Raw genomic sequence first — 27715 nt, 5'->3', positions numbered from 1 at the left:
TGCACCTGTTCAAAACTGGAAGGTGTCACTGGGTTAGTAACTCGTATACTCTTCATTCACATGAGTCAAAACATGACTGAGCACTTCACCTACCACTTGTTCTTCAGTTTGCACTTACCAGACATTCTACAGCTTGCTGCCACTCTTGCATTTTGGCCCCACCTTACCAAGAGCACTTCCACATTTACCTTACGAGGGATGCCACCCACATGTTCGACCTAGAACAATAAAAGTCAACACTTGGATGGTATGAGAGTCTTCCCGCTGCTATCAGCAGCCTGAAACAGGTACAACTGAGATTCTGCACATTAACCTGGGAGCCACCTACTCCTGCCACCTACAGGGCCAGAGATCCACTTACACACTAAGTATTAAGCCCCTTCCCTGAATTTGTGGTGCAGATATGCAAGGGAATCCTGTCTCCCCTTTGAGAAAGCGAAGAGTGGGAGAGAGAGAGAGAGAGAGAGAGAGAGAGAGAGAGAGAGAGAGAGAGAGAGAGAGAGAGAGAGAGAGAGAGAGAGAGAGAGAGAGAGAGAGAGAGAGAGAGAGAGAGGGGCGAGAGAGACAGAAAGAGAGAGAGAGAGAGAGAGATAGGTGTGTAATGTCACCATAGAGTAATCACTGGTGTCACTTGAGCATAGCACACCTGGGTGGTGGGATCCGGGGGCTCGATATCTCAATCTTACACTATTCTTGTTTCTTTGTAACATGGGACAAATACAACACATTTAGGGGAAGACGTATCTGCTTGCGCACTTCGTGTGAATGTGCATATTTCAGATGCCCAATGTGTGTAGCACCGGAATGAGGAGGAAAAATGAGAAAATGACCTAAATAAATTAAAAGACAACACCATTTGAGGTTTCAAAAGTCAACGAAAACATGATATTAAAATGAGTTTGATGTTTGCTTGCCTTTATACCAAGGGGCAAAGTGCATTCTGATAGATGATTCATTAGTTGCCAATAAGCATAGTAGAATATATTTTGAAGTAGCTTTTCATGTTTCTTTTTTAGTAATGATTATGCCTTGTACATTTTCATTGTGTTGTTGAAGATGTAATACTTGTGCGGAAGGAATGAAAATCTTGTGCATAATATGATATAAGTCATTTATAATGCACCTGTACACATGTGTTTCTAGGCGCATGCAGCTTAAAGGACTGCACACATATACTACATGTATGTAAATGAATGTATTTCAAATTGACAGTTACGTTTTAGTGTGTGTTGCTTCTCCAGCATTTCTGTTTGTTTTATAGTTGCCACAAGAGGAAGTATCTTGTATTTCCTTATCACTGAAATGAGCATGGTTAACGTGATGTATCAGACTTCACTCCGTCAGTTCCTGGGACTCTTTGACCTTTCCCTTGCCAGGTGAGATTCAATTATGTGTTTAGTCGTTATTGAATTTCTTCTCTCTATTAAGCTTTCGGCACAAGCCCTTAGCGTACAAAATGTCACAGGACAGAAAGTAAACCTATATGAAAATTCACAAAAATGTGATCAATTAATGCCAAATGATACATAAATGATGGAATTTAGTTAGGTGAAAGAAACAGTCATTTTACAAGAAACATTAAAAGGAAGGTAAAAACAGGGTCATATTAAAAACAGCGTGAGGAAGACTAGCTATATGCAGACTCCAGACAGTTCTGTAATGCTCATGGGAAATCGTGTCATTTTTCCATGTGTTTTATCAGCAGTTGTCGTTATTCGTTAATTAATGAATGACTTATTAGCAGTGGTGGAAAAAGCATGTGATAGACCAGGAGCATAGAGGTAATTCTTAATTCTGATAGAATTAGTATTTGCTTATCATTTTTTAGAATTTTGGAGCTTTCAGAAAACACTAGCAAATGTAGAGACAAGTGCTAGAGTTTGATAGACATTGATTACAAAAATGCCTGATAGGTCTGGTTCTGTAAGGAAGGCTTGGTATCAAACGGTAAAACAGACACAAGTGACCACAGTTCAAGGGTCTTTATTGAACTTCAATGGGGTTTGAAAAACCTCTATCTAATCCTAATTCTAAAGATGGGAGCAAGCTATGACCATCAAAAAATAATAATACAGTCCTAGTCAAGTTTGTCAAAATAAAAGGGCCTATACTAATAAACCTACTGCCAATCCTTACTTCTAAATATAAATAGTGTGGGAAACAATGTAATGCAAAAAGAAAAGTTTTCAAGAAGTGATATTTCAGAATATTCAAGCCGTTGGCCTCCCTTCCCCACGTTTTCAGCATGGGACAATACGGCACACTCGAGCTTAGCACAGTCTCTGGCTTCTCTAGCATACGGATGCAGTTCAGATCTCAGTATCAGGGCCTTCAATGTTAAAGTCTCTTTGTCACTCAGTCTCTTATTTCAGAGGGCCTGATGCGACAAACACACATTCATAACTTCCTTTCTCGTCAGGATTCACATATACAACTTCTTGGGTGATTCCCGACTCACCTCGGGCCCCCCTCCACCGAGCTCAGACCCACTTTAACACAAAGCTTACACTTGCTCTCCCTCTATCGGGCCCGGAACAAATCCATGTACTTTTCCAAACTTTTATCTACTTCATCAAAATCAAAGACTTTTGACTGTGTGCAGGATTTGACTTGACCTGTCACTGGACCACTTCGATTCACATTTATTTGTTCTTTCTCAATTGATCTCCCTCCGCTGGGCTCGTACCAACTTTATCTACTTTTCTCACTTCTTAGCTGGCTACCTTACAGAGAACTTCGATTGAGCACCCTCATGGCGCCGGACCACTCTGTCAAAGGTATTTTAGTTTGCTTTAAAGTTCAATCACTTATCAGCAGTTTAACGTCATTCGCGTCTCTTATCACACATGTTTTAACAATGTTCGTTCCAGCGCTCGCCATACAATGTTGCTGCTTGCAGCATTGGCTTTAACACCGACTGGTCTTTTATCAGTCTCCATAACTCACCGGCTGTGTTGCTTTCACTGAAGCGACTTTGTTCTTGGAGCCAAGGATAGCACCACGGTGGCTTGATATTCTCCCGCCTTGAATACTGACACAGGAGGGCCCCTGGTACACCTGACACACAATGCAGGATTCTTCAGCCTGGTTTCCTGGTCTTACGCTTTCTCTTGAGGTCTTGTGAAAGTAACGGTTCCTTGTCGAAAAGGTCAAGGGAATTTTCCTTCTTGCGACCCCCTTCTGTTTTGCCGTCTTTCTCCTCTCGTTAAACTGTCATCTTGGAACTGCTTTTTCGTTGTGTGCTTTTCCTAGCTCAGAGTATGCTCTCGTGCTCTGGCTTTTATCCTTGTGGGGAAGTGTAATGGAAGTCAGGTTTGTGTGATGATCAGTAATTGCCTGACCACGCCTGACCAGTGTATTGGGACACACAGGTACACAGCTTGGGTGTTAGTCTGATTTCCCTTAGAGTGGGCTATTGGTGAGAAAGTGTTTGTGTTGTAAAAGGGGGTGGGGGCAGAGTTCCTAAGTAAAGGTGTCATACGCAAAGGGATACTATGTCTCACCGTCCGGTGTCCCACTCCCACTCCCCAAAGACCCCTCACCCAGGTGATCCTCCCGCACTGTTCCACCCCCAGGAACCGGATCCAAAAGCGATGGCCGTATCCTGGCCACCTGGATGACAGATCTCCAGGCACTAGTGGGAGAGACACAGAGAAAGGAAATCGACGTTCCCCTGGTCTTTACCTTTTCAGTGCTCCACAGTGAAACGGTAGGGTTGCAGGTCTAGCAACCATCGCATGACTCGAGAGTTAGAGCTCTTTCTCTGACTTATCCACACTAATGGAGAATGATCTGTGACGAGTGTGAAGTTCCTTCCTAGGAGATACTATCTTAGCTGGGTGGTGGCCCATTTGATTGCAAGGGCCTCTAATTCTAACACAGAGTACTTTTCTTCAAGTGGGAAGAGCTTTCAACTTGTGGACACAATAGGGTGTTTTTAATCCATCTCTAACTTGTGACAAAACTGCTCCAAACCCTGTAAGAGAGGCGTCAGTTTGTAACACAAACTCTTTCGAAATATCTACTACCTTTAGCATCGGGTTCTGGCACAGGGTTTGTTTTATGCTGTTGTAACATACATCGTCCTCGTCAGTCCAATGAATCTTCTGGGGTTCGGTGTTCTTTAATTCGTCTGTCAACCTAGCTGTTCTGTCCGAGAAATTAGGGATAAACCTACAGTAATAATCGATTAACTCTAGGAATGCTCTGAGGTCTTTCTTGATTTTTAGGTGTGGGGGTATTCAGGGCGGCTTTCACTTTTTCTTGTTGGGGCTTTACACTGTCATTCCCTACAATGAAGCTGAGGTATTTCACGGCTGATTGAGCCAGCTTACATTCGGATGGATTGACATTTAGGATGACCTCTATGAGGGCTCTCATGATAGTAAAGAGATGGAAAACATGGTCTTCCCAAGTTTTACTATAAATGACTACGTCGTCAATATAAGCCCCACAGAAATCAGAGTAGGGCTGTAATATCCTGTCCATAAGCCGTTGGAAAGTGACGGCCCCTGTGTAAGCCAAAAGGGAGGTCTTTGAACTGGAATAGTCCCAGGGGCATCCAGAAAGAGTTCCTTTCTTTATCAAGTCCATGTACTGGGACCTGCCAGTACCCCTTGGTTAATTCTAGGGTTGATAGGAAGGTGGCGTTTCCGAGTTTATCAATCAATTTGTCAATGAATGGCATGGGATAGGCATTGAAGTCGGAGATGGCGTTGACCTGTTGGAAGTCGATCCAAAACCTCCAGGAGTGCTTTTGTGACCAATACAATAGGGGACAACCATGGACTTGAAGAGGGTTCAATAATATTTGACCTTTCCATTTTGTTTACTTCCTCAACCACTAACTGTCTATGGGCTTCCGGGAGTCTATATGGTTTTAAATCGACAACTATTACCTTTGGGGTTCTGATATACTGATAAGTGCCCTTCACTCTCCCTGGGTTCTCACAGAATACATCGGGGACTATCGTGACTAAATCTTTTAAGTCTTCTTGTTGTTGACTTGATGGCTCTTGGGAAATCATTTAAAAATTATCTATTTCCTCTGGTACCAAACAGTATCGTGGCAGTGGCTGCGGAAGGATTTTCCTTCCACTCTTTTAAGAGAATTACATGGTAGAGATGTGTCTTTTGTTTCCTATCAGGGTGTGCTATTTTATAGGCACAGGTTACTGTTCTGACACTTCATGTGGCCCATGCCACTTTGAGATAAGTTTATTTTCAGAGGAAGGCAAGAGGACTTATGCCTTTTGTACTATTGAACAAGATCCTAAGTTTACCCTTTTGTCGTAGGTGGACTTTTGTTGTGCTTGGGCTTTTTCCATGTTAGTAAAGGCTACATTTTGGGCTGTGTTCGTGCTCGTAGAGAGATTCCTAGACCCCCCCCCCCTTTATTTTGCATAAATTAACTTTGGGTCTCACCCTAAGTTACCAGGGCGATCCAGACGTGGACCCCATGCTCACTGTTCTTAGAGAGGCACAACTTCACCTCATTGATGATGCCCAACAAGGCTGAAACACGTGTATGGGGTTTTTGTTCGTACTCTTGTTCAGAGGAGAATTGCCTAGCATTTCGGTGCTGCACTGGCCCTGGGCAGGACAAAGACTGATATGCGGGGACATTTCTTCTCTGTGAAAGGGACAGTGACCTAAAAACTTGGTAGAGTCTCTCCCAGGGGTTATTCACCCAAGAACAGGTCATTGGGCTGTATTTGCGCTGGTAGAGAGATTCCCAGACCCCCCTTTGTTTTACATTTTTAACAAGTTTCATATGCTCTTGCAATCAGGTAGCTGTTTGTGAGAGGGAAATAGGTGTCTATGACATCTCTTGGCTCTCTACCTTAAAGTAGTTTGACTAAGAAGTTAGACCGCTCATTCTGCTTCTCATAAGGGATCCTTGGACTTGCGGCTATCTTCTTTCTCCCAGTACCAGCCTAAAGCTATATACATGGTACTTTGTATTTTCTGGCTTTTCAGTGTTGTCATGTAGGTTAGGTGGACTGAGTTGACAACAAAACATATCAGTTCTATCCAGGAAGGGGGGGAAGAGGATTTAGAGATGGGGAAGGGGTTGGAAGTATTAAAGCAGGGTGATTCTGCGTTGTCTGGTGATGGTCATCCACAATCCCATAGGGGGATTCCTCCCCATGTGATTCTCCCTTGGTGCACCACTTGCAGGGCGACTATTGTACTGTGGACACACTGCCATGCCCCATTGGACAGGTCTCCCCCTAGGGCAGAAGGGACAACATCCTCAGATTCGTCGTATCCTCATGCTAAACTCATCAAAGATGAGTCATCTTTATCCCTGGCTCCAACACCAACCCCACTCTCCCCTCCCTAACTCCTTTGCCTTGTCCTCATCTCCTCGCATATATCTTACAACATTGGGGTTCTCTTTGAGAGCCACCTGATACTCTACCAGTTCAACCACAGCCACATTCCTTCTCCTAAACATTAGAAAAATTCACCCTCACCTCACATACCAATCAAATAAAACACTTATCTCCACACTTGTTCTCAGTAAATTGGACTGTGGCATGAGCTTACTTATTGGTTTAGCCGTCTACTATTTTGCTACCATCAACAAAGCCCTCAACTTTGTGACACATACCCTTTAACACCTACCCAGATCCTCCCCACCTCTACTTACCATCACTATGCTGGATGGCTTTCCATGCAAAATTACTTTTTTGTTAAATTTCTGCTAATAGTGTATGAATCCATCCATGGTCTTGCCCTTCACTACCTTGCTTAATGTATCTCACTTTACTCTTCTGCTCGACCTCTCCACTCCTCATCTATACACAATGTATCAGTAACCCAGCCCCCTGCCATCAAAGCCATCTCGCCAGTGGAACTCTTCAAAACGAGGCTCAATCGCCACCTGATAGCAATTGAAGGAGCCTTCGAACCCTCGAATGCCTTGTCTCCAAACTAACAGCCCAAGCCGCAGTTTCTGCAGTATGTCTTCAAGACTACTCTATGTAATTTGTAAATACGTAAATATTGTCCTTACACTCTCATGTTAAACATACTGTAATGTCCCCCAGTCCCTGTTCCTGGTATACATTACTAATCTCACCCTTTAAGCACCCAGTATGCGTCATTCATACAAAAATGTTTTTATGTAAAGTAACGTTACCGTAGGACTGGCTCTGCTTTCTGTTATTGACTTTATGAATAATTTCTGTTCAAAATGACACCCTTGTCTTCAATAAATATAAATACAAAAAATACAAATACACAAAGTAGTTGTAATTGTGGAGGTGGGGGATTATTTTGTGCCAACAATAATAAGTTATGCTTAAGAAAAGAAGACACAACAAACATTGCTTACATTATCCATGATCCTCACGAGTTAATCTGTAGGTGATCCATCTGCAGCTTCTAAATGACAGGTTTATGTTTGCTTATATTTGTATTTTTGACTTTGGTGAAATGTACACCCTTTAGAACTCTTTGTAGAATGGTGTGCTGTGTTAAAATGATGATTCCTGTTATTTTATATTGATGGACCAGTAAAGAGCGATGGAAGTCAAAACTGATATCATAGTTTCTTAAGCTTGTCACTACCTGTTGAATGGCTTATAAAATATAACTGTGGCGGTGTAAGGAAGGTGTGTTGTCAAAGTAAGACAGACACAGGTGATCACAGTTCAAGGGTTTTTATTAAACGATAAAAATGGGTGAGATAAATGCCTCATCTAAAACTAAATCTAAGATGAGAGCACGCTACGACCATCAATGAATAATAATATGGTCCTAGTAGAGTCTAGTCTAATAGAAAAGGGCCTATACTAAAACGATTACCAATCCTTACTGCTATACTACAAAAAAGGGTGTGATAATGTTCACAAGAAAAGAAATAGGTGTACACAAAATAATAAGTCAAGATGCTATGGCCAGGGTCTCCCTTCTCCACGTTTTTATCACTGGACAAGGTGGGACTCTTTTATTTTATATATTTATTTTATTTGTTTGTTTGTATAGCGCACGGAGCCCTGAGGCATCTGGGCGCATTTGATACATTTACATAGGTTGCACAGTTACATACACATTACACAATTACATAAAGGTTGCAAAATTGCATACAGGTTAAATGTATACAGCATGTTTGCAATGTGAGCAGTTGTTGGCAAAAAACTCTAGGGCTCTTGCACTGAGAGCCAATTTTTTACTTTACTCCTGAATAAATGGTAGGAAGGATCTATTCTAAGAGAAGTAGGTAGGGTGTTCCACAATTTAGCGGCTAATACAGGAAAGCTATACAGGAAAGCTACTACCTCCTGCCATCTGTAGCTTGAACCTAGGGATCTTGAGGCAGTGTGCTTGGGCTGATCTGGAGGGGCGATCTGAGATGTTGCGTGAAAAATTGTTGGTCAGATATCTCTGCGCGAGGTTTGCAAGGCACTTAAGTGTAAGTGACAGGGATTTAAATGCAATCCTTTGATTGACAGATAGCAATTCAAATTCCTTCTGAATTCCGAGATGTGTAGAATGATTTGTGATCCTGGCTTAGTGTTTGTGATGAGGAAGAGGGTAATATCTTCTTTGAAGGTGGATACGGGCCCAGGTGGTTGGTATAGGAGGTGAATGGTGATTGTTCGGGAAGCTGAGATGGGTAGCTTAATGGACAGTAGTTCTGCTGAGGGAAGAGCTTGGCTTGGTATGTGCCTGAGGCCTAGTGAGGTTTTAGAGATGAAGGCGACACCCCCGCCTTTGGCCCGATTTAATTCTCTATCGAGTCTGATGATGGAGTAATCATTTGGGATGGCAAGGGAGAGTGAGGGCCCTGCTGCAGCATGGAGCCAGGTCTCTGTGACTGCTAGAAAGTCAAGGTCTTGAGACATTATGAAATCGGCGATATCTAGGGAATGGGCTGGTAGGGATCTGGCATTGATAAGTGCGTCCTTAATGGATGTAGTGGCCTTGTTCAGATTACATTTTGTGTGGGTAGCGTTTTCCCTGGGCGAGGTGACATTATTTGCTGTGTTCTTAGCGATGTCAGCTGTATTTATTGTTGAGGTAAGAAATTTGGTAATGGTGGTGGTAATAGAGTTAGGTGAGGGATGAACTGGCGAGAATCTAGAGCCTAGTCTTGCATTTCTATATTTCAGTGAGCAGGGTTGGTTAGGTGTGGGTCTTGTGGCAAATTGTTTGAGCCATAAGGCTGGTTTGTTGAAATGCGGATTGCTTAGTGTTAGATGTTGGTATTGTAAGTGTTGGTTTGGAGGCTGGGTGAAGGCAAGAAGGTAGGAAAGCTGAAGGGGGTACACTATCAGATGAGGGAAGCCTCAAGGTCATGGAGAGAGAAATACTAAGGGTTCTGGGCAAAATGTTTAAATTACTGATAGGCAATGAGAGGTGCCTGCTAGAATCATTGGTGGCCATGGTAGGCCGGAGCATAAGGCAGTGTTGTCAGGTAACAGGAGATTAAGGTGTACAAGTGCATGGTTTGGGACAAAGAATAATAGGCTAGGGTCAGTAGTGAGACTTGGTAGCTATTGCAATTTTAAACATGTTGGTAATTTCGAGCACACTCCTGGGCTTCTCCGTCACAAGGTTACAGTTCCTCTCCTCAATATCAGGGCCTTCTCTGCCCAAGTCTCTTCTCATACAAAGTCTCTTTCTTCAGAGGGCTTGATATACAAAAAACAACAAAACACAAGGTTCCTTCTGCTATCTCCACGTCGGGTGATTTGCACTTCACCCTAAGATCCCCCTCAGCCAGGCTCTGATCCTTCCTTCAGCGTTAGCCTCCCACTGTATTTGCCAATTTAAACAGAGACCTCCGAAGGGCGGTCACGTCTCTCTGGGTCACTCCGTTTTTCTATGGCACAATATATTCTATGCTTCACAATATCACAGTTCGCACAGCATTCCCCTCAACCGGGCGCAAACACCAATTTCACAATTCCCTCAGTCACACATTCGTCAAAGGTTTCTGACATGTGTCAAAGACTTTTGGTTGTACAAGGGGTTTGGCTTGACCCTTGTATGACCACCATGACACCTCACGCCGGCCTCCCCTAAGGCCTCTTGGTACTTGTAGTTTCAATATTCTCAGTTCATTAAGTTTTCTTTCTTCAGTAGAGGGGTAGCAGCCAGCGACCTTCGAATGAGCACCCACATGGCACCGGACTACTCTATCTCTGGTACCAACTTCATTCACAAAAAGATGTCTGTCTATTAATCTCCTTCCTTCATGTATTCTGTTGTGACTGCAACCTTGAGCCTAACACAGTACGGTCCACTATCAGTTTCTTCCGACTCACTGGCTGTGCTGAACTCGCTGGCATTTCTTTTGCTGCTGGAGTCAAGGACGGTACCATGATGGCAACCACATCTCCCCGCCCTGGCTATCAGTGTGGGAGGATCCCACGCACCATTGACATCTGTCACACCATTCACCAGCTGCGATTCCTGGACTTGCATTTCTTTTATTGGAGGCTTTGCTTTTATCGGAGGCTTTGGGTCCTTTCGGGTTTCACCGTCTTTCTCCTCCATTTGAACTGCTGTCCCAAAATAGCTACATCCTTGTGCGTTTGGCCTTGCTCTGAGTGTGCTCTCGTGATCCGCCTTTTATCCCTAGGGGGGAGGGAAAGGGCAGTCAGGTGTGTGTAGTTGTCAGCAATTGCCTGACTCTGCCTGACCCGTGTTTTGGGACATGCCAGGTAAACGGCTCTGGTGTTAGTCCGTTGTCGCTCACACGTGATAAAGTGTTTGTGTCGAAAAAGGGCGGGGGTAGAGTTTCTAAATTTCCTAATGGGCAGGATGGGGTAAAGGTGTAATAAGGAAGGGGACACTGCGTTTCACCCTTCAATATCCCTCTTCCAATCCCCGGAGACTGCGCATCCAAGTGATCCTCCCGCACTGGTCCTCCCCCAGGAACTTGATCCAATAGCGATGGCAAAGTCCTGGCCACCTGTATGACAAATCCCTGGGGACTAGCAGGTGAGACACCTTCAGGTTTCCCACAGCAGTCAGCTATTTGTACTTGCTTTGGATTACAAATATAATGGCACCATATAGAAAGGTTAAGGTACAGCATGATAATAAAATGTATCCTTTGTCAGCCCAAACTAACTTTTGTGAATTGGATTGTCTGGAATTTCCGTCAGTGAAGGCCTACCCTAACACTTATAATTAAGGCTTCCGGTTTTATGGTATTTATTTTTCTGCTATTTCCGTCTGTATTTATCCATATTAATTTGTTTGCCTTTTGTTCTGTATTCATCAAAAAAAATGTGTCTGATAAAAAGATAATTCTCAACCAGTGTGTTTCTGCTTGTATTCTAATTAAAAAATGCATTTATTAAAGCACACATGCAGCCATCTTGGAAACAAATGCCACCTCAATTTTTTCCATAACAATAAATGGTTGCTCCTTAGACTGTTTCTCCCTTAAGATATATGCTGCCAGCAATTTGAAGAACTTTAATGCTATTATTATACAACTTTTACACTCTCCGTACTGCCAATCTGCAATGCGATTGGCCTGTGAAGTATGGGTGATATCATAGAGAACCAGACAGAAAAACCTATTTTTCTGTTTTTTTTAATTTTTATAAATAAATACAGACAAAAAGCAGATTGATTTCCGCCTGTATGTATGTGTAAAAATCAGTAAAAACGGAAAACTGGAAGCCTTTCTTATAATTAAGTATATCAGCCACAGAGGGCCTTGCTTTCTTCAAAGCTGAGTAGTTTGAAGCCAAACTGTCAAAGGAGAGGCATTTCATTAAGCAAAGAAGGTCTATTCAACAAATTAATTGGAGTTCATGTTCTAGAAAATGTTAATTGCATGAAGGGTGCAACCAGTGATAGTGCATACATGCTGTTGGGACCCATGCATGCAGTGTTCTACTTCTATAAAACAGAGTACAAAAGTAAAGCGTAAAAATAAGCAAAATGGCCTTTACTCTTTACTTTTACTATTCGTTTTGTAAAAGATGCAAATGCCACATGCACAGCTTACAACGAATTGTTATAGAATCGGCCTGCTTTTAGTAGGTTATAAACGCAGTTGGATTCCATAAGAATCTATTTGGTGTACGCCTGCATAAAAAAACTCATGCAGTTGTAAAACAGATGATTTGCAGGCAGAGCCGAAAGGGCAGGGAGCACATGGATACCCTGTCCCATCACCCACTCCACCTGTAAAATCAGCAACATTCAGAGCAGTAAAGAGAAAAGGAAACTCCATTATACTGGCATATAGACACACATTCTTCCCTTTGTCATCATTGCCATTTAACAATGTTTACTAGAGACGAGCCTACTGTTAGACCACTCTATGATTGCTTTCCATTTCCTTTGATCGTCTGAACAACTTCATTGCCACCACTTGTTGTGATATTTTGTAACTATTTGGTTTAATATTTAAACTGCACATGACCATCTCTCTTTGGAAAATGCAAAATCAACAATGCAGCATGCAAACTAAAAGATGTTAACTGTATATGTATGTTGTGAGTAGTAAAAAACTATAACAAAAACATCATTTTTGGTTATGTTCTGATGCTTTCTTTGACTTTGGTGTTGTATTCTTTATGACAGAAATGACTATTGATATACCAAGTTGTCTATAGTTCTCCTTTTGTTTTGACCATCTGCTTGCATGGATATAAACCAGGAAAAATATCTGTTGGCATCTCATGATAGCTATTGCTGTGCATTTATTTCAATTCTCAAGTTTTTGAAAAATGTTTTAACATTCAGAAATGTGTACATAGGAATAAAGGAAATTAATATTTCAAATGGATTCCTTCCTCCCACGGATTCCTTATCTATGATAATTATGTCCACAGGGTAGCTTCCCTACATGGACGACTTGCTCATCTGAACTCGCTGACCAGACATAACACATTTGTTCTGCATGTGCAGCCTGTTGCTCAGCTCAGGCTTTTCCCTGAATTTCAAAAAGTCCAATGTTTCACTGTCCCTATACATCTATTGCATCAGTCATTCTTGGACACTCGCCTAGGCAGAGTTATTCCATCTGAAGACGAGTAGTAAACCTGTGTCAGATGGTGCATGTCCTGCAATCCCAGGGACAAGTTCCTGTCTCAGCCTTCACCCGTCTGCTGGGTTTCATGGCCCCTTAAATTCTGGCTTCAGTGGCTGCTCCGTTGCCAGCGGTCGCAGTTTCAGGACAGCACGTCAGATCTTCTGCGGGTCTCTAGTCGAGTTGCTCGAGACCGTACTTGGCGGTCCCTTATAGACTACTTGCTGAAGGGTTCATTTTTCCATCAACTCTGGCCTCTGGTGAGGATCGTAATGGATGCATCCTTGATAGGTTGGCTCGCTCATCTGTCAGACCTGACTGTGAGTGGACTGCGTTCTCCCTCTGAGTCTGAGGAGCACATGAACTTGCTGGAGTTTAGGGATATCAGACTGACCCTGGTCGCCTTTCTCCCCTCTGCGAGAGGGAAATGTCTGCTGATCCTTATGGATAATACAGTGGCCATGCACTACCTCAACAATCGAGATAGTGTTGGGCCCTTACCCCCTTGCAGAGAAGCAATGTGACTGTGGTTTTGGGCTCTCAAGAACGGCTTCTTTCTGATGGCTGCACATCTTGCCAAAAGAACGAATGTCACAGTGAATGTCTTGCGCAGAAATCTTTGGACAGCAAGTTCTAGTGAAGATTTCCACCCACTGGAGGACTCCTCGGGTCGATCTCTTTCCTTCCAGTGAGAACATGATGTACAAGTTGTTCTGCTGCAGGAAATGTACTTGTCAGTGAGCTCTGGGGGAAGAATTGACGGTCAACTGGACATTCAAGCTCCTTCCTGCGTTCCTGCCGATCCCTGTCATTTCTGTGGTTCTCAGGAGATTGTGCCTGTTCGAGATCACGTTGATTCTGATTGCTCCTGACTGAGCCCACAGCATGTGGTGCCTTCCGAGGAGAGTGGATTGACTCTCACAGCCTGAGGGGCAGGTCATCCACCCCAACCTCAGCAGCCTGAATAGTTAAGCTTGGTTATTGAGAGGCTGAAATAGGAGTGGAATGTTTTGGATGAGAGTCAGTGTATGCTTGTACATGGCATAAAGTATTGACTTGGTGCTGGGAGAGGGACCTGGTACTATTTCATGTCTTCTATCCTCCGCCCTGGATTTTCTGCTGTGTTTGGCCCAAATTAGCCTGCAGATTGGTACTGGGAATGGGTACCTGTCTGCTATCTTGGTTTTTAAACGGTCCCCTGAGCAGTACTCTTGCTTCACAATCCCCACAAATATGCATTTTTTTGGGGAATTGTGCAATCTATTCCCTCCATGCCAGTTATTTAAATTTAGTGTTGACGTTTCACATGGATTCTCCATTTGAGTCACTAGATTCTTGTTCTTTTAGACTGCTCGCCCATAAGGTGATTTTTATGGTTGCCATCATTTCCTCCTGAAAGGTGAGTGAGCGCTATGTGTTTTCTGTTTAAGTTCCCTATTTGGTTTTCTCCACTGAGAAAATGCTGTCGAGAGTGAGACGTTCCTTATTCCCATAGATAATCTCTGAATTACACCTCTCTCAAAAGATCCATCTTCCTGTGTTTTTCCTCTATGCCATCCTTCCAAGGCAGAGCAACAATTCCATCGGTTGGACTTGGTTTGTGTCCTCAAATACTACGTTTCCCGGATGAGACATGTCAGGAAAGATAACTAGCTTTTTGTGGGTAATGCTGGGGCCCATGCTGGCAGGGCTGTGATCAAACAGACCCTATCAAGGTGGTTCATTCCCTCCATTTCAGAATGCTGCGCTCTGCCAGGTAAGGCTGTGCCTGATGGTCTCAGAGCTCATTCTACCAGAGGACTGGTGGCTGCCTCTGCCTTGCAGAGAGGGGTCCCTGTTGTGGACATTTGCCAGGATGCTACCCTGGTCTCGCAGCACACATTCACCAATCAGTACTGGCTGGATTCTCAGTCAAGACACAATGCTCATTTTGGTAAGGAGTTCCTCCAGGGTGTTCTATTTTGAGGTGGTGACCTTGCTCCCTTCCCTCCTCCAAATCCATGTACTGCTAGGAGAGTATATTATAGATGAGAATGCATGGGAGGAAGTCATTCATTAGGAGAACAAAGTTCATACCTCTCGGTAATGTCCTTTTTGATGGGTGTTTCTCCCATAAAGTACTCATTGCCCACATAACCTGCCTCTTGGCGGATTGCCAGCGCACATTCGGATCCATGGTCTCTCAGCGTCGAGGTACTAGGAAAAAAGGGTGGAACTGAGGACATGGGGCGTGGCGCTTCAGTATGTACTAGCCCGATGTCTTGTCCAGCCTGGGAAGCTTAGAAACATTTGGCAGAGCCAATGCAGAGCCACACAGTGCCCTCTGGTGGCAGAAAGGTTTCTGAGGATCAACAGCGCTTCAAATAGAATTATCATCGATGAGGAATCCGTGGGAGGAACATCCATCAGAAAGAACACTACTGAGAGTTAAGTAATTTGTTCTTCCCTACCTAAAATAAACACTACAAAATATGGATTCCCTAAGAAAAATGAAAATCAACAAAGTCCAAGCCCCCTTACAAACAAACCTTTCCTTCCTTTTTTGTTGCCAAACTAATCCCGCAAAGGAATTTGCTGAGTGACTTACATATGTGCAAACTAGGGTCCTCTACCATTCTACCCCCAATTTCAAAAGTTGGCAAACTGAATGAGTTCCCAAATGACACACACCCTAGCGTGAGATGTTCAGGCGTCAAGAATAGCCAACTGATCAGAATATGACCTGTGAGCCTATAGAGTTTTAAAGGCTTCCTTTGGAAATGCTTGCTTGGTCTTATCGCCAATGACAGTACTAGGAATTGATCATACTATGTATACAAATTAATATTACTAATAGAGCAGTTTTGTTTTCAAGTTAATTTATAGACAACAATATTTCATAATATTCTTCAGTGTACTACTGGACATATTCACCATTTAGTGCGTTACAAAGTGAAAAATACTCAAATAAAATTAAGAATAGACATTTCATATAAAGACACTTCAATAGAGTACCTTCAGTCTTTCATCCATCATCATAATCCAAACTTGATTCGAAAGGGTTTACTTTAGATATAGTGCAGTTCATTCGAATTTTTCCAGCAAAAACAGAAGATCACTTTGATCAGTTTTAATTTGCCAACAATCCCAAAGGCCCCCTCCACCATTTAAAACATTTTCACTAGCCCTGTCCTTCCAATGTCAGATGCTCAGTATGGCAGGCTTCCAAAAGGCCCAATTCACACTTCAAAAGTATTTCTTATATACTCACCAGTACATATATTCTGTTTTATTTTCCTCCATGTAATACTGTGCTTTAATGCATTTTGTGATGTTTTATTGTGTTTTAACATAGGAACATAGTCTACCTTGTAGTGAACAACATTGGCTGCATCAACATCTTTGAGTGCTTTCACTCAGTTGCGGCACCCTTATTTCCGGACCGCCATACTTATAATGAAGGCCAATGTGTGTAATTGTAAATGCCTTTTGTAGATTTTGTATTCTATGTGTTTTACACATCGAAAAAGATGGCATTTGCAATTACTGCTAAGAATCAAATGACCTGAGATATCATTATTCCAGATTTTGATGACTTATTGATATTTTCCTTCAAACAGATCTATGAAAAGTCCGATTACCAGCAAAAGAATAGCCAATATAATCGAACACATGACATATGAGGTGTATAAATATGCAGCGAGAGGCCTCTATGAGGAGCATAAGTTTTTGTTCACTCTTCTTCTCACCCTGAAAATTGATATGCAGTGCAACAGAGTGAAGCATGAGGAGTTTTTGACCCTCATTAAAGGTAAGTACAGTGGGTAATAAGATTAAGAACATTTTTACTAAATTTGGTTTCATTGTCTTTTCATTACAAAACATTGGTTGTTTAATATTGGCCACAAAACTGAATAGGATTTATACGAGGCAGACACGTAAATAAATGGTTTAATCAAGGTATATCAATGTTTGTTACAATTTTGGACTGAACGAAGAAAATGCTTCTCAAAGTTTCAATCACAGCAGGATGGCTTATTCTTCTTGGATTCAACAGTTCAGGTCTCACTGGTAAATCTCCAGCTGGGTTGCCTTGTAGGGGTATTGCATCAATTCACAGTCCCTCATATACTAGCAGTTTTGAGTGTCTCAGACACGCCAATCCCTGGGTCTCTAGTGCCCTCACGACCCCACTTACTGGGTCAGAACAAGGGTAGAGACAGGGGTAGAATACTGCTTGGCAACACCCCAGAACTTATACCAAGAGGCTTGCAATGTGAGCTTGCCCAAAGACTATGCCTCAATGCGCCACCTCCCTGTCTTAGTATTCTGGCCTTACTCAACAAAGCCCCAATCCCCTCTTTCTTCCTTTATGGATCGCAACAATAACACACCTGAAGAAGGTCTCCTGTACCTCCTATCATTTCCTCTCAATCCAATATCTCCTTCTGTAGCTCAATGCTACCGCAGCAGATACGTGTACCTCTTCCCTTCCCAGACTCACAGTGAAGAAGGATTTGCCTCCTCCTTGTCCTCTACACCTTACGTCTGTATTAGCTGTGGCTTATCTCAATTTTTTACAATCTCCTCTCAGACTGACTCCTGAATGTCCTTCTCAACCTCTCCTTTTGTGTTTCTCACAACCTCCAATATCCAATAAACTCTTCACCTGGACCTACTCCTTCATATTCTCTCCAACCTCCTCTCACTGCCTCCTTTGTAGCTCCTCCTTGGTCCAAACCTCCAAAAGGATGTTTCAGTTAGATAGGTGTCACTAGCCTCTTCCACGGCTTATACGTGTAAATTGATCCGGACAGCCAAACCTTTTCTATCCGATACTAGCTGCCTGACCCTGGCCAGAGCCCTCATACTCTCCCGCTTAGACTACTGTAACGCCCTTTATCTTGGGTCTTCCAAGGCCGTTACTAGCAAGCTACAAACCCTCCAGAACAACGCACTCAGAGCGACCTTATGCATCTCAAGAACAGTCCACATTACAGTACATAGCCAGCAACACAACTGGACTCCCATCATAGACAAAATCTCCTTAAAAACTGCCTCACTTACCCATAAGTCCCTTAATAAAGCGGCCCCCACTTATCTGATCAACAGATTTCACAGACTAACATCCATGAGACCGACAAGGACAGCGGGCAGAGACTGCCTCTCCATCCCTTCTTACAAACGATCAACTATAGGTGGTAATAGCTTCCCAGTGAAAGCGGCCAAACTCTGGAATTCCCTACCACCCACTCTTAGAATGGACTGTTAATTGTACATATGTATATATTTCCTGCTTACTGTTATTATTACTGTGTTCATACCTGTACATATTTTACTGTCTGTAACTAAGTTTTGCAAATTCTTGTATCTGCTGCACCTTGTTACCCTAGGGTATTTCGGCGCATTACAAATAATAAACAAAACAAACAAAACAAAACCCACTTTTACCCAATGAGTTAGCTTGCTGTGCTTTCTTCTGGCTTTTGTGGGTTTAGGACTATATTTCTTCTGTCAATCAGGCTTACTCAATTCCTGAGTGGCTCTGATTGTGTGTGTTCTGCCTTAAGAATCCGTATCACTCCTAAGGCAGGTGTATCCCAAAGGAACCACTTAGTGCCTTAGAGAGTGTATTGCCTTTCTGTTAATCACGTGGCTTGATATGCTATGATATGGCATTTGTAACACGCCTATACACAAGTGTTTCAAGGCACGACGAGGCAGGGAGGGGGGAACAAGGGGAAGACAGACAAGGATCCTACTAGGCCAGGTGTAATTCGGACCGCGCAAGTGCAGGGGTAGGGGGAAGGGAAAAAGTTCAAGGGGAAGGGGGGGAGGGGGTGTGCAGTACAAACAAGCAGAATAGAAATAAAATAATAAATAAATAGGGCCAGCTGGTGGCAAGTGCAAGGTAAGTGCAGACAAGTGCTGGGGGGGGGCTGTAGGGATACAGAGACAGTCCCGCAGTGCAGGGGTTGCCAGGGAGGCAGTGCAAGTGAAGAGTGACTGGGCCCAGGACCGAGGTCGGTGAGAGTGGCCCAGTTGCAGAATCAGTGCAGTTTAGGTGAAGAATTTAGCAGGGGAGAGGGAGAGAGAAAGCAGAAGTGAAGAGGAAGGTTTTGAGGTGCTTCCGGAACCGGAGATGGTTCTCCTCAAGTTTCAGGGAGGCAGGAAGGCTGTTCCAGAGGGAGGCCCCTGCCGCGGAGAGAGATCTACCCCCAGCTCGTTGCTTCGAGAAGCGGCTGACCCTGAGGGAGTTGGAGACGGATGAGCGTAGGGCTCGGGAAGGAAGGAAGATATTTAGGAAGAGAGAGTTGAAGGTATTTAGGCCCCAGGCCCCAGAAGGCCTTGTGGACAATGCAGAGGGTTTTGAACTTAATCCTCGCAGCCACTGGGAGCCAGTGTAGAGATTTCAGTCCTGGAGAGATACGGTCCCTGGGCTTGAGGCCAAGGACAAGTCTCGCAGTTCTGTTCTGGATGAGTTGCAGAGGGCGGAGAGTGGAGGCAGGCAGATTAAGATAGAGGCTGTCACAGTAGTCCAGCTTCGAGAGAACCAGGGCTCGGGAGACAGTGAGCTTCTGGGGGAAGGAGAGGAAGGGAAGAATACCTCTGAGGAGGTGCAGCTGGTAATGTGACTTCTTAGAGACGTCAGATATATGAGGAGAGAAGGAGAGTGTGGAGTCGAAGATGACCCTGAGGTTTTTTGCCTTGCAGGTAGGAGCAGGAAGAGGGCCAAGAGAGGCCGGCCAGAGAGCTGCAGGGAAGGAGGGAGTGGGTGTGCCGATGAGTAGGATCTCAGTCTTACTAGCATTAAGGCAGAGGTCATTGGCAGCACACCATTCCTGGATAGCAGACAGACAGTCAGAGATGAGGGAGGGAGAGGGGGAGGCCGAGGGTAGCCTGAAAATGAGCTGGGTATCGTCCGCATAGCACTGAAAGTTGGGGCAGAGGGCGGCGATGCGGTGGGCAAGGAGTGCCAGATACTGGTTGAACAGCCAGGGAGAGAGATTAGATCCCTGGGGAACGCCACAGGTGGAGAAAAAGATGTCAGAGAGGAAGGACCCAAGTTGGACCTGGGAGGGTCGATTGGAAAGGGAAGAGGTCAGCCACGCCAGAGCCTGACCAGTGATACCCAGGTTATCACGGAGACCATTGTGCAGGATGGCATGGTTGACAGTGTCAAAGGCAGAAGAGAGATCGAGCAGAATGAGAACACACGGAGTGTTGGAGTCGAGGTTCAAGAGCAGGTCCTCACGGATGTTCAGGAGAGCAGTTTCCGTGCTTCTGGCCGCTCTGAAGCCAGATTGATGGTCATGGAGACTATCAACAGCTTCAGCATGGAGGTTAAGCTGGGAGATGGCCAGTTTCTCCAGGAGCTTGCCCAGGAAGGGAGTGATGGAGATTGGGCGATAGTTAGCCGGACAGGAGGGGTCGGCAGAGGGTTTCTTAAGGAGAGGGTGCACAAGGGAGGGCTTGAGGGGGGATGGGAAGACTCCAGAGGCGAAGGTGTGGTTGCAAAAGTCAGCCAGGGCAGGAGCCAGGGAGTCGATGTGGTCCTTGATAGTTTTGGAGGAACAGGGGTGAATCTGTTTAGACAAGACTTTCATAGATCGGACTTGTCTGGAAACCTCGTCAGCAGAAAAAAGGGGAAAGGCAGAGAAGGAGGGAGGAGGGGTGGCTGCAGAAGGGCCAGAGGAAGAGCAGGGAAGAGAGGGGGGGAGGTGATAGGAGGAGAGTGAGGACAGGATGTCCTGAGTTTTAGAGATGAAGTGGGAGGCCAGTGCAGTGCAGAGGGCCTGGGAGGGGACAGGAGAGGTAGAGACTGCAGCAGGGTTGGCAAGCTCCTTGCAGATTTTAAAGAGTTCAGCCGAGTTGTTAGATGCCGCAGAGATGCGGGCTTGGATAAGGGCTCTCTTCTTGGTGAGAACAGAGAGACGGTATTGCCTTTGGAGCAGGCGGCAGGCCAGTTTGTCAGAGGATGAACATGAAGCACGCCATTTCCTCTCTGCCACCCTGCACTTGCATTTTAGGGTGACGAGATCCGAATCATACCAGGAGTTACATTTGGCTTTGGGCTTCAGGCGGATTTTCATGACAGGGGCAAGGATATCAAGAGTATCAGATATAGCAGAGTGGAGCAAGGAGAGGGCTGTGTCAGGGTGGGAGTCAGCCGAAGGGGGGGGGGGCGAGAAGGTGGCAGCGAAAGCCGCAACTGACACGCGCTTCATGGGTCGGATGACCGAGAAGGTGGGTGGCAATGATGAGGGTGGCTTTGCCTGTGGGGTAGGGAGGGTGAGGTGGGAGGATAGGAGAAAGTGATCACTCCAGGAGAGAGGAGTGGAGAGAGGGACAGAGAGGGGAAGGTCAGAAGAGATCAGAGCATCAAGAGTGTGTCCTGCAGAATGAGTAGGCCCAGACGGGAGAATAGAGAGTGAGAGAGAGTCGCAGAGGTCACGAAAGAGTCCAGTGGGGGGACAGGAGGCATCTAGGTGGATGTTGAAGTCCCCAAGAAAGAGGAGTTGAGTGGTAGAGGACAGGAGTGAGGAGGAGAGGTCAGCCCACTCAGAGAGGAAGGATGAAATTTGACCAGGTGGCCGATAGATAGTAGCCACGGTAAGGGAATGGCTAGGAGAGAGAGAGAGAGTCGGCAGACAAGACATTCAAAAGAGGAGTAGGTCTGCGTAGGAGTGACAGTGGCAGGAATCCACTCAGGGAAGATAAGGGCAACACCCCCCCCTGCACGGTTGGGCCTGGGCACAGAGAGGATCTTGTAACCTTCAGGTAGGAGTGTGTCAAAGCTCGTGACAGAACTGGCTGTGAACCATGTCTCAGTGAGACCGAGGACGTCAAGGTCCAGTTCCTCAAGAAGGCGACAGATATCGGAGGAATGCTTGATGGCAGAGCGAGAGTTAAGAGTGGCAAAGTGGAGAAGGTTGCCATCCTTGAAGGACTTCCGGGGAGGGGTACAGATCAGAGGTACGCCCTGCGGAGGTGTAGAAGAAGGAGGTGAAGAGGGAGTGCGAGAGGGGGCAGGGAGGGAGGGTAGAGGCAAGGTAGCCAAAGACAGGGGGGGGGACAGCAGGGGAGGAAAGGAAGTTGATGAGGCGAGGGAAGCGTCTATCAAAGAGGTGAAGGTTGGCCTGAGGGCCTTGGACCAAGACGGTCCCATTAGCGTAGACATTAATGATGGCCTTAGAGGAGCGGAAGGGGGCCAAGAGGACATCCCAACGGGTGCCACCATTAATGGGAGAAGAGGAAAAAGGAGAGAGCACAGAGACCATATGAAGGGTCCATAGGTCAGGTGAAGGCACGAAAAAGAGGATGTCAGTGAGAGTTTCCTTAGAGCAGGCACTAGTGTAGGTGTCAGCGATAGGGAGGCCTGGGTTGGAGACCAGGATGTCCTTTTTAAACTTTTTCCTACCAGATTTAGTGAGGAGAGCAGGATAGTCAATAGAGCAGCAGTTAGAGAAGATAGGCGAGATAGAGAGCACCATGGAGTGGGAGGGGGGGGAGACAGATGATGCGAGAGCCCACAGACAGGAAGGAACGGCAAGACAGGTTACCACATTTCAGAACAACAACAGTATTGTGTTTTAGGAACACAGTGGAGAGGCCACCTAAGTTTGAGAATCCTGCGAGGAGAGAAAAACCCTAGTTACCACAACTGTGGAACACAGTGAGGTGAAGACACTGTGCGAATGCAGTGGCCAGGCGTGGGTGGGGGTGGGCAGGAAGAAGGTGGAGAAGGCGAAATTTACTTGCGCCTTGCGTCCCCTGCGGACACCTGCAGACACACAGGGAGCCACAACTGCAGGAGTCGCCCTTGGCCTTGGGGCCCTTAGCCGCAGGGGGCTGCTGGGCAGAGGGCTGCCCAGGAGCGGGGTGGTAATAGGAAGAGGGAGGAGAGGAAGGGGAGGGGGGTGTGGGCGGGCAGGGATGCGGGAGGGAGAGGAAGAGCAGGAAGTGGGAGGGGAGGGGAGAGCAGGCACAACAACGCGCTCGGAGCGCAAATGCAAAATTCTTTTTAAATAACAAAGAAATCACTCACAGAGGCCCGCTAGGGCCAGGCAGGGCTTCCTGGCCTGCAGTTCCCTCTTGGACTTAACTGGAATGAAGGTGGAGCTAATAGAGGCATTTTCCCCATACTAAGAGTAGTTCTCTACACAGGAAAAGGGATCCTTTCAATCTAGCTCTCCTCATGCTACCTAGTCTCTGTCACACAGCCCTGCCATGGATGAGTCCATCAAGCTGCAGCAAATGGGGTTATCCAACAGGAGAAGGACATGACAATAGAGTGGAAGACATTGGAGTTGGAGACTTGAAGCTTAAAGAAGCAAAGGAACAGGTTAAGTATCCCCCCCATAGATTTCAATTAACTGTGAGGATTGTGTATTTTTGACCAAAGGAAAGGGGACCTTAGGTGTCAATGAATAGGATCCAGGGCACAAGTGCGACTTTCCACCTTCAGCACTAGTCAAATGGGACCTGTCAGAACTTAGCTTAGTCGCCATGGGTGCAGCAGAAAACTTCTCGGAAATTGTCACGCCCCTACCTGTTTTGGTCGCCGTGCCTTTCCTCTGTGGTGGGCCTACTGGAGGTTGCTGGACTCTTTTCTCCAATGCTCCCTGCCAGAACATCCCTGGTTCCTGGGAGCCGCCATCTTTTCCTCACTGTGGCCGTGCTGAGGACCAGTGGCTGCTATCCGTCCATTTGCTGTGCGTCCGCGTGGGTTGTTCAATCGTTGCTCCTGTTTCCAGCTATTTCCCTTGCTCATTCCCTTTGGATCTTGCTGCTAACCTCTCCTCTGGAACCTGTTCCTGTTGTTTGTCTGCCTCCTCCTTGCCTTCCGCTGTGCTGAGTCCTTTTCTCTCAGCTCTGTTCTGGCTCCTCTTTTACCCAACAACCCTCCCTGCTTGGCCTAGCTTGTTTATTCTATGTTTCTGCCCACTTTATTCTTGAGCTTCTCTTGGACTTCTCATGTCCAGTGCTTTGCACTGCTTGACACCACGTTAATACGTTGGCGGTCCTTTCCTTGGTGCTGGGAGACTGATTTCTGTTCCGGGGGAGTACCTGCTACCTGGCCTGAGACTGGGTGTGAACTCCCTCACTATGCATCATCAGTACCGGATAGGATGCCAGCTTCTTGACAACTCTGGACCGTCAATTGACCAAGACATGAGGTATGCAGGAATCACGCAAGTGCATTCAAAAGGTCTCTATCAATGGCTTGGAGAATACTGGACTTAGAGATGCTAGGGCTACCAGGACAGTAGTAGATGAGACTTTGTTCCAGTCTGAGGACTATCTACCCATGGGGCCTTAGATGAGCAGATATGCTGCTGTGCCTCCCAAGAAATCCCATATTGACCAGGTAACTATATAGATGGGTGCATTATCTGCTTCTATTACAATGAGTGTTGTGATGAATCTGATGATGTCAACACTCCTTTCCCTGAGATAACCTCTCCTCATGTGGCCAGGGGATGACCGTCACTACCTGATCCGGACCCTGGGGGCCGCTATTTGAAGGACCACATGAGGGGAGGCAACCCTCAGGGAAAGACAAGACATCATCAGTTGAGGCAAAGTATCCCCTTTTCCCTTTTAGGGATTTTCTCTCCATTCCTCATGCCATAATGGCATACTGCCATCATCCTCCTCAACAACTTGACAATTTCACTGACAGCATTGTAGATAAGGAGCCAAGTGCCCCCACTTCAACCATCTCACCCATATTAACTATATGTTGGGAACCAGAGTTTGAGACACGTGCAGTACCAGTGAAAGTACTGATACTAAGGAGAATCCTGGAGGCAAGATTCCCATTAAGAAAGCCATGCTTGCATATGAGACAGTATGATGGTCATTTGAACGAAATCCCAGAAAAGGAGGACCAATAAATGAAAGAGCAGATTAGTGATATCACACAAAGCCAGACTAATGTACTTGGAAGAGATGCAGAGACAGGAGAGTGAAGAAATTCTATAAGGCATCAAGAAAGTATCAAAGATAAGTGACATCTCTGGCTCGAGATGAAGAAACTTATGCTACAGAAACAATGAAGATATCAAGTCATTTTACATGTCTACAGATGCAAAGAAATGCAAGCAGACAAAGTATTCTTGAGGCTAGCTATGTGGTGAATAGATTGCGGCAGGCGCCAACGTATACATATATAGGAGTAAGTAAAGAATGGGTGTTTCCACAACGTGTTATAGCAGAGCTGGACCAGAGAAGGAAGGACTTTTCCAGTGTGTTGCGGTTGAAAAACAACGAAATTACAGAAGTGAATCTCAGAGAGGCGAGGCTGGATTAGCCCCAAGAAGCCATGGTTTTATCGGACTGGGATGAGCAGACATTAGTTACAATCGTGTGGAAGAATGAAACTCCTGTTCAGAAGGCATGGACGAAGGCAAGGAAGATGTCAGAGTTTCCTTAAATACTAGTATTTTAAATGCACCAGAGCTCAAATTTGTGGTCTTCAGTCACGTGAATGGATGGAACTGGACAAACATGATGAACCATACCTTCGGAGAGAGGCAGAGCATGCTCCTACTCCCCTGTATTCATCAGAGCAAAGAACATTTCCAAGGCTGAGTTCAAAGCCTTAATTGACGTGCAGACTACTGAGCTGATGATAGATGATATGCTAATTGGTGGGAAGCTATGGTTATGACCAGCTCACCAGCACCTGGAATTCCAGCCTGCGCGCTGCTAATGTGGGTGGAAAAGTACTGACGGATGTAAGAATGCCAACCAATCGTAGGGGCCCACGTAATTAAGAGCCCTATAGTTTGTATAACCAAAAGGACGTTGTGTATTTAGTGACGTTCATAGTGACTTGTTTGAAGGATGGGCTTAGTAGTCCCACCTGACGTTAAGGAGCCTATCACTTTCTTAGACTATTATGGAACGTATACCTAGATGTTCCCTCTAATCCTATCACATTTGCCACTAGGATTTTGTAGTTTGCCACGTAGGATGACGTTAGTGAATATGTAGGTTGACGTCATCAATGATGTGTTTTTACTATAAGTATGATGTTTTTTGGATGACGTTAGTGAATATGTAGGTTGACGTCATCAATGATGTGTTTTTACTATAAGTATGATGTTTTTTGTTAAATGCACCATGCTATGATATGTCCGTTGTACTCCCTGTTTTAGATAATTGATAATAAAACTGTCAACTTTGCCAACTTCCTGAGTCGTTTTGATTATTGATGTTTGAGTAACTTCTGCATCCCCATTCATCTCAAGGTATTGCTACCTCATCTTAAAGGGCTGGGTCAGCTGTCCCGGTTCACGTGGTAGCAGAGATAATGGTTAAAGAGCCATCAACCTAAGTAAGCTTTGTGGTCCCGACAATATCGAATGTCCTCTGCCATTAGGCTGGAAGGGCATGACGCTCCCTGTAGATAGCAGAAATAGTTTTTAAACTAAGGCTTGCAAGCGTAGGTGAGATGGGTCCGTCGGTTTGTACGAAATTCCCTCCCGACTTCTACAGGAAGCTGAACGGATGGAAGGTTGAAGCAGCTCATAAAGAGGCATCAATCCCGAGAGCCGGAATTCGAAAAAGTGAATGGTGAGTAAAACTGAGTGAGGTGGCAAAATTGTGACTGGACAGTGAGTAGAGAAAAGTGATAAGGGAAAAGAAGTAACGGAGGGAGGTGGGGGTAAAAGATAACTCAAGACAATGAGCGTTGAGTTATTAAGTAATTGACTTGAGGAGAGGAGCCAAGCAGTTAAGAAACTGTGAGACGAGGAACGTCACAGTAGAGTAAGCCCAGGGTCCCCATTCATCTCAAGGTATTGCTACCTCGTTTTAAAGGGTTGGGTCGGCTGTCCCGGTTCAGCATTCCTCGTTATCAGAGAGTAAATAAAAGAACTGAGACAAGGAAGAGGCAAGGAGCAATGATGATTACTCTTAATGCAAACCAACGCCAGTAGACTAGTGGTTGGAAGAATGTGATTGGCCCAACATGGTTTAAAACAATGCTTGGGAAAAGAAGCATGGAGTTCGTCTTCTTACGCAGCTGGGGTGAGAACAGCCGAGGAGAGAGACCAAGAGTATGGTGGCTGGCGGCAGAGTAGATGGTCTTGCCGGGTTGTGGAAGACCTGGGAACGTTGGCCAGCAATGCTCACAGGTCAAAGAACTACCACTGAGAAGCCGAGAATAGAAGAAGCATCCAAGGGGAGCCAGAGGTGTAGTGGAATCTGACGAGTGAACGAAGCACACTGCAGAGCAGATGACAATCCACAGACCGACACAGGAGACACGAGAGACCCTGATGCCACTGCTGAGAACCGGTGAGTCTGCGCAGAGGTACGGGGCAGCCAGGGCGCTTTGGATGGTGTACCACATACCGAAGGAAACACATTGTGAGAGCTGGAGGAAGCCTGAGCAGGATTATAGGGCCTCCGGGACATTTGGTTACAAGACTCTCTCTGTCACACATAGATGTCTGTCTCTTTCAGCACTCACCTACTTGTCACAAAGAATCTCCAGAGCCAGCTCTACGAGAACTGTAAGGACAGCGTACTCTTAATGCCCCATCAAACCTAAATACAAGCTAGCTAGAGGAGTAGGCACAAGCTTCCCCACGGTGGCAGCAAATCACTGGAACTCCCTCCCACCTGCCTTGAGAGCGGAGAACTCTTACTGGGCCTTCGGCAAAGCCCTGAAAACCTGACTGTTTGCCTAACACTACTAACTGAGCTCAG

The 27715-nt window shown here is 45.4% G+C and overlaps 1 protein-coding gene across 1 annotated transcript in view; it reads left to right on the top strand.

The window, feature by feature from the left end:
• DNAH5 (dynein axonemal heavy chain 5) overlaps positions 1–27715 on the top strand; it is a 4235244-nt gene that overhangs the window by 3670013 nt on the left and 537516 nt on the right. The window contains exons 67-68 of the mRNA XM_069613779.1: positions 1262–1376; positions 16612–16802. Coding sequence (XP_069469880.1) covers positions 1262–1376; positions 16612–16802 — 306 coding nt within the window. The remainder of the gene's footprint in view (positions 1–1261; positions 1377–16611; positions 16803–27715) is intronic.

Source organism: Ambystoma mexicanum, chromosome 5p (genome assembly GCF_040938575.1).
Source record: "Ambystoma mexicanum isolate Mex_15411 chromosome 5p, UKY_AmexF1_1, whole genome shotgun sequence".
Lineage (NCBI taxonomy): Eukaryota > Metazoa > Chordata > Amphibia > Caudata > Ambystomatidae > Ambystoma > Ambystoma mexicanum.
The sequence above is the reverse complement of the archived record's forward strand: the minus strand, read 5'-3'. Positions and strand labels throughout refer to the sequence as shown.